This window comes from Myotis brandtii, unplaced genomic scaffold, assembly GCF_000412655.1.
Source record: "Myotis brandtii unplaced genomic scaffold, ASM41265v1 scaffold344, whole genome shotgun sequence".
Taxonomy (NCBI): Eukaryota; Metazoa; Chordata; class Mammalia; order Chiroptera; family Vespertilionidae; genus Myotis; species Myotis brandtii.
The window spans coordinates 6,968,348-6,976,299 of record NW_005363247.1 but is presented as its reverse complement, the minus strand read 5'-3'; the positions used below and the strand labels follow the sequence as shown (position 1 = coordinate 6,976,299).

General features: G+C 37.5%; 1 protein-coding gene across 1 annotated transcript in view; it reads right to left on the bottom strand.

Moving 5' to 3' along the window:
* Positions 1-6,383: 6,383 nt before the first annotated feature.
* The window catches only part of ARSK (arylsulfatase family, member K), a 30,283-nt gene continuing 28,714 nt past the window's right edge, over positions 6,384-7,952 (bottom strand). The window contains exon 8 of the mRNA XM_014543935.1: positions 6,384-6,973. Within this exon, the coding sequence (XP_014399421.1) occupies positions 6,666-6,973 (308 nt within the window). The 3' untranslated portion in view covers positions 6,384-6,665. The remainder of the gene's footprint in view (positions 6,974-7,952) is intronic.

Genomic DNA, 7,952 nt, shown 5'->3' with positions numbered 1-7,952 from the left:
CCAGCCACCACCAGGATGGCCCCCAGGTAGACCAGGCGGCTAGGCGGGCCGGGCGGCGGTGGCCCCGGAGCTGGGATTTCCCGTCCGGAAGTCAGGTTGAGACCCCAGCCCAGAGAGAGGGGTGCGGAGTGGTTGGGCGCCGGCGACCGAGTTGGGAGGCTGAAGGAATGATACTCCATTCTTACCTTGGAGGAAGAGCAGGGACCAAAGACCTTAGGCAGGGCGAAGGAAACCGAGGGGGAGGCGAGGCTGCGCGCGGCGCGATGCCGGATCTGTCAGTTCCCAAAGTTAGTTGAAGACCCACATTGCACAGAGAGGCAGCTGGATTCCGGTATATTTGTGCTGAGATGTTTTTCATAGGTTGCCTTCGTCACTTGTCACTCGAATGTGGGTTGTACACTCGAGGAACACACATGATTCCTATTCTCCACCTTCTCCGTGTCTGCCCTCCCAGTCCTTCTCCCCTTCCCATCTCCGCCAAGGCCCCCATGCTGCCCTCGCAGGAGCCTCACACCACTGGGCTCCGGGACCTCCCGGGTTCCCCATTTACCCGTAGAGCCCATCTGGACAGAAGGTCCTTTTGCCGGGGCCGTTGTAAAGGCTCATGTTAACCCAAGACCAACACACAAAAGATGAAGCTCCTGACTGAGATTGTACCCCTCAAAATGGTTCCATGATTGCCAGTAGGAAAAAAGAAAAGAAACAAGAAACCAGTTTTGATGAAAAAAATAAAAAAGGTTTGAGATGTTGTGGATCTGTACTAGCAGGTGAAAAACAAACACAAGAAACCTAACAGCATTTTGAGCAAAGAGGATCCCATTAGATGAACCTTAAATAAAGATGTATCTTTGGCCAACAATGAGAGGATTTACTTGGACTAAAGTCAGTGCTGTTTGGCAATTAGCAGTTGAAGTGGTTTGCAGATACCTAGTTTCAAATACTCATTACTAGAAGCAGAGGATCACAGCTGCTCTCTGGGTGATATAAAATTCATTTCATTAGTCTGAAGAGGGCATCGACAGGTTTTATGCAAATGGTAGTACATTTGTTACTTTTCCCCTAATATTTTCATTCAGCGATGATGTGTCATCATGGCTTCTCTTGATTCTGTCTTCCAGCAGGTGGGAGGTAGCTAGGAGGGACTACGCTTCCAATAAGCTTAGAGAAAAGGTGACTAAGAAAATAAGGCAGCCAAGTTTCAAAAAAGAAATCCAAGTTACAGGAAATGGTTTAGGATAAATGCTGCCTCTTATTTTAGCCCTCCATCTTCACAAATTTTAGTTTTCTTGTTGGAAGCATCAATTTGTCTTTTGTGCACCCTCCTTACTAGTCACCCTAAAAGTAGAATTCCTGCACTTCCTGATCTGGGAGTCTGCTGGGTTCACATTCCCAGGCTGAGAAATCATTTGGCACTTCAAGGTGCATGGGATAGGAGGGCTTGGTGGGTGCAGATGACAATCTTGCCATTTGCTGTAGTAATCCAATTTCCTGAGCTATTGTCCTTTGGCCAGAGACTTTATAATTTTCATCATCATATCACTAGTGCTTAGCACTGAGCCTGACACATGGGAGGTTTCAGGAAATATGTTTTGAGTTGATGAATTAATAGATATGCATTTGTTTTCATCCATTGTGCTGGGCACAATCAAGGATCATGAGTTGTATTTCATTTTAGAACTTCTCCATTGGCCTTTAATTTAGAAGTTTCTTCACCTTTTCCCTTTCATGACACTGATGGGTCTGAAGGGTCCATGGCACATGTTTTGTAGACTGTCTCTAAAGTTGTATTTGTTTCCACATAATTAAATCTGGATTAGACTTTTTGGGCAGAAATACTACATAGGTGATACTTTGTCCTCAGTGTAATCATTTCAGGGCACATAATGCTAGTTTGTCTAAATATTGGTGATGCATGACATATATGTTTCAAAATTAAGTATTTATTTTATTATAAAAATAGTACGTATTAATTGCAGAAAAATTAGACAATACAGATTAGCAACAAAACACTTAACATACCATGCAGATAACATTAATACTCAAGTTATATATCCTTGAGACTATAATGACTAGATATATATATTTACAAAAATATGTAATATTTTGTATCCTGCTTTTTTTCATTTAAAATTATATTTGGACAGCTTTCTATGCCAATCAGTAAAAAATGTGACATAATTATGTTTAATGTGAAATGAATTGCAATGATTTAAATAACCCCCATTTGGACAAATGTTTTCCAGTTTTCACTTTAGAAATAATTCCCTTCAGATACATTCTTCTATACAGTTATTGGCATTCAGTTATTCCCTTAAGATAAAGCCTAGCATGGGAATTGCTAGGGCAGAGCACATGCATTTTTACAGCAATTTAATACATGGTGCACAAGCAATGTATGTGTGTTTTTCCCTGTGATCCCACCAATAATGAGTCCCATCGTTGTTAATTTTTGTCATTCTCTTATATGAAAAAATAGTGTTTGTTATTTCTTCATTTTTAAAGAAATAAAACTCTCCATGCTTGGAAGTGAGAGCCAGGCATTGATAGTCTTTAAACATACTCAGGTGATTCTAATTTGCAGCCAAGTTGTGAACCATTGTTATAGATTGGCGGTTAACAAATTATGGCCCACAGATCGAATCCTGTGTTTTTGTAAACAGTTTTCTGGGTACACAGCCAAGCTCATTTGTTTACTATTGTCTGTTGCTGCTTTCATGCTTCTAGGGCAGAACTGAGTAGTTGTCAGAGACCATATGGCTCACAAAGCTTAAAATAGTATCTGGCTTTTTTTCATAGAAAAAGATAAAACAAAGAGGGATAGAGTTTCTTTGTCAACTGTCCTGTGCAGAAGTTTGCTAGAATTTACTGTTTCTAGAAGGTTCTGCTTTATTGTGAAGGCTACTCCCTTTCACCCCCTGCCCTGCCATGACCTAATGTGTTAGTTTTCTCCTCCGATGTGATATTTGAAAAACTCTAACTCTAACTCATATTAATTCAACAAGTACTAAGCTTCTACTATGTGTCAGGCACTTGGGCTACTTGAGGAAACAAGCAGGACAAAAGGCCATTCCTGTATGGAGCTTTCATCCTAGTGGGGAAGGAGGTGTGGGAGATACTATAAACAAATTAAATGTGCGAAATATACACCAAATTGGGTGGTGATGTTTTCTATGGAGAAAAATAAAGCAGGGAAGCCCTATGAGAAGCTAGAATTTGAGCAGTGACCTGAAGGTGGTAACAAAGTGACCCATGTGGAAATCTGAGGCCAGAACTGCATTCCAAGAGCATAGACAAGCACAAAGGTCTTGAGATGGTCCATGCCTGGTGTGCCAGAAAACAACAGGGAGGTCAGTGTGCCGGAGATAACATTTGGCAGATCATTGGGACCTTTTACAGAATAAGGTGGGAAACCAGTGGAGCGTTTTGAGTATCCAGTGATGCGATTGGATATATTTTAATAGAATCAGCCATGGGCAGACTCAGGGAGACCTCTTATAGGCTATTGCAAAATTCTAAACATCTGAGTGTGGTAGATTGTAACAGGATGGTAGCAGTAGAGGTAGTTAAAAATGAAGCCCAAATATTGTCCTCAATCCAGTTTATAGTTTGTGTTGATTTCACTGTTTCTGGCATTAGGTAATTTGTCTTGGTCTTCCAAGTTTTTCTGGTTGTTAGATGCCATTTTAAATTAGATATTGTCCTTAAAATTAAATATACCTAATTATGATCCTATACCTAACATACTTAAAATATTACGAATGCTTGGTAAATTCTAACAAGGGGTGCATATTTAAGGGTTTGGGTAGAACAAGTGGATTATATTTATCTTTACATGCCTGTTTTTTCAGAACCACATTTCTATGATTATTGTTTTATTTTTTCCTAAAATTAGCACATACATCCACACCTCAGCTATTTTATGTTCTTTAGTTTTAATCAGGAGATGGAAAGTAGATTTGCATATTTTACTTTTAACCTTAATAATCTAAGACTGAGATGTTTTTCTTAAGGGTTTTACATCAGAATATACCTGAAGTGAAAATTTATTTCTCAGCAATTCATACATAACTACAAAGGTAACCTCAGACAAACTCACTGAAGAACCATTAAGTCATTGTCTACAGAGTAGCTTTTGTATCAGGAAAACATAAGATACCAACTGAAAAACTGCAAACAATAGGATGGGTTGGTACAAAATATAGAGAAATAGAGTTTGCACAAATAAGCAACAACCAGTTAGAAGATATAATGGAAGAAAGATCCACTTAAAAATAGCACCACCACCAACAAATGGTAAAATAACTAGAAGTAAGCTCACCTCTGGCTATGTGTTAGGATCATCAGCTGGAGAGCTTAATAAACAAAACATAAGAACAAAACAGTGCCCAGGTGCCACCCTTAGAATTCTAATTCAATTGGTGTGGAGTGGGACCTAGGTGGTATTTTTTTAAAGGTCCCTACTTTCCAAATATCTCTACGAAGATACTGATCTATTTTAGGAAAACTTAGAATACTACTGAATGTTATCATAGAAGATGTGAAGAAAGGGAAAAGCATACTCTATTCTTTAGAATAACTGAATATCATAAAGAATTCAATTCTCCCTAAAGTTGGCTATGAATTTAATATGATTTCATGAAAAGACTAACAAGATTTTTCATTTTTCAAACTAGACAAACTTATTCTAAATTTGTATGGGAAATATAAGTTAGAAAGAGTAGCCAGGACAGTTCGGTTTGTGTGGCTCAGTGGTTCAGCATTGACCCATGAACTAGGAGATTAAGGTTTGATTCCCATTCACATGCCCAGTAGGGGGTGTGCAGGAGGCAGCCAATCAATGATTCTCTTTCATCATTGATGTTTCTGTCTCTCTTTCCCTCTCCCTTCCTCTCTGAAATCAATAAAAACATTATTAAAAAAAAAAATAACCAGGACAATTCTGAAAAACAAAATTGTTGCAAAGGGACTAGTCTGACCAGATATTGACCATCACACAAATTAGAACGGTCCATTGAAAAATGAAAAATGTTCTGAAAGAACTCAAATGGCATTTCAAATCAATAGAGGGAAAGATAATTTATTCAATAACAGATGTTATATAATGAAGTGGCATTTTCTAACCAATGGGATTAATGTTAGTTTACTCAGTGAAAGGTCAATTGGATAGCCATCTTATAAAACAAACTAATTGATAACCATTCCAGATGGGTCAAGAAGGATGAAAAATAAAACTCTAAAAGAAGATAAGTGGGGAAGACCATTCTAAATATATGTGACACAAAATCCCAAAGCTACAAAAGCAAATATTCATAAATTTGATTGCATGAAAATACCAATTTCTACATGTCAAAAACACCACAACAAAGTCAAAAGATAAATTACAAAAAGGAAAAATAAACCTTTCTGCTTTTCTTACAAAGATCTAATATCTAAAGCATAGCTGTAATAAAGAAGGCCAACCATCAAAAGAAAAATGGGCAAAGAATAGAAAAATAGTATAGGTCATAGTAAAGGAAATTCCAATGGCTAGTAAGCATATGAAAATATACCTTACTCATAAAAATAAAAGTAATAATATATTTTTAATTTATCAGGTTGGCAAAGGATGTGAGGGCATTTCATTGCTGGATGAGAATTTAAGTTGGTATAATTTCTTAGGGGTAATTCGGTAGCATTTTGTGTAGTTTTGCTAGACATAGGTCTTGTACCAGAAATTTCACCTCTAGGTACCTATTGTTAAGTGGGGAAAGAAAAAGAGCAAGATGCAGAATATTTTTGTATAGTATGCTACCATTTGTGTGTGTGTGTGTGTGTGTGTGTGTGTGTGTGTGTGTGTGTGTAAGATTATGAAGTTTGGAGATGCATGGTCTGTCTCTAAAAGAATACATAGTAAGGTGGTTATAGTAGTGGTCTCTAGGAAGGGGGACTGGGTGGCTGGGGGACGGGGAAAGAAGGGAAACTTCATGTTCACTGTTAACTCCTTTGTACCTTTTATATATAACACCTATTTTTTAAAAAGCAATAATAAAGTTAGTCATATCCAGGGTCTATATCCCATCAATTATTTCAAATACTTGCACCACATAAACATAAATACTCCATGTCCCATAAAATACAAATAATTCATCAGATACCACCAAATACTCACAAATTACTATTTTATGGTTCATAAGTAATAATCAATAATAAAGTTATTCTACACTTTATATTATTCAGATCAATGTAACTTTATATTCTATTTGATTTTATACTTAAAAGAGATTTTTAAAAAAAATATATTTTATTGATTTTTTACAGAGGAAGGGAGAGGGAGAAGGATAGAGTTAGAAACATCGATCAGTTTCCTTCTGCAAACCTCCTACTGGGGATATGCCTGCAACCAAGGTACATGCCCTTGACTGGAATAGAACCTGTGACCCTTCAGTCCGCAGGCCGATGCTCTGTCCATATCCTTTAAATACTTCCATTATGTTGTAAGAAGTTGCTAAGAATGAGATGTTAATAGTAATAATTTTTGAAAATATATACTGTAATTCTATGATTTTTTATTTAAAATAATATACATTCTTTAAAATACCTGTAATGAAAGTTTACATTTAAAACTAACATGTAAAACACATAATTAATCATTATCTTTTAACATATTTCTATATAGCTCCAGAACATTATTTTCTTATTTTTGTTGAGATATTTTTTGGAGGAGTGTGGGTTTTAAGCCACTGATCAATTGCACTTTCATACTTTCTCGGTTCTTTCAGCCAGTCTTGATGCCACCTAAGATTTGCTATAACATTTGAATAGTTTTGCCCTATACTTTGTTTCCACTTGATAAACTGCTCTTTATTGTATTGGTGGACAGAAGCAGAAACTTTAGGGTAGTTTATAATGGAACGAAGCTTCTGATCCAAAGAATAAGTAATTTCTGGAAACTTTGTAGCAATATTTATTAGTTCATCTGGATCTGAGGAAATATCTGAAAGAAAAAAATTAAATACCTGTCAAAAGAATTACCTGAAACAAGAACATTTTTTAGAATGTCATTACTCTGTGACAGATGATGTTTTAGAATTTATTTTTATTTTCAGTTATTTTCAGTTCCTCTTAGTATATATAGTACAATGATGGCCAGTATAAGTGGTAAATAATATACCAAAAGTTAAACACCTCTCTGAATGTTTGTTCAAATTATCTTCCTACCATCGTCCCACTATCCCATGTTTTTTCTTATCCATCCTTTGATGGAATAAACAGTCAAATCCTTATCACTAGTGAGCTGGCTTAGCTCTAATTCTTCCAGACTTTGATGCCTTGCTTACTTTGACAGACTGAGAAAAAAAAATAGTATGCTTTTATTGTCCCATATCAATAACCCAAACTAAAGAATTATTTTGAGTGAATAATTTTGACATTTGTAACAAGGAAGGAGATGTAAGGAGAAATGAATATTAATAATGGCATTAGTACATATAGTATATGCAAAAAGGAGGCAAGGGATAAATAAAACCTTAATTCTAATAATGCTGCTTTAAAATTAATTCACAGAATAGTGAAGCTAGGAGGCATTTTGCAGGATTATGCTATCATCTAGTAGTGTTGTAAAGCTCTCTAAGATGCCGGTGGGGTCCCTCAGCCTGGCCTGTGCCCTCTCGAAATCCAGGACCCCTTGGGGGATGTCAGACTGCCAGTTGGTAGTGCTGCCACGGAGGTGGGAGAGGCTCATGCAACCACAGCTGCGCTTGTGAGTCCGGCATCTGGCACCCATCGGTTAGCTGAGTGGTGCTCCTGCTGTTGGAGCATACTGACCACCAGGGGGCAGCTCCTGCATTGAGCATCTGCCCCCTAGTGGTCAGTGTGTGTCATAGCAACCGGTCGACCAGTTGCTTAGGCTTTTATATATATAGACTAGAGGCCCGGTGCACAAAAATTTGTGCACTGGGGGGGGGGGCCCCTCA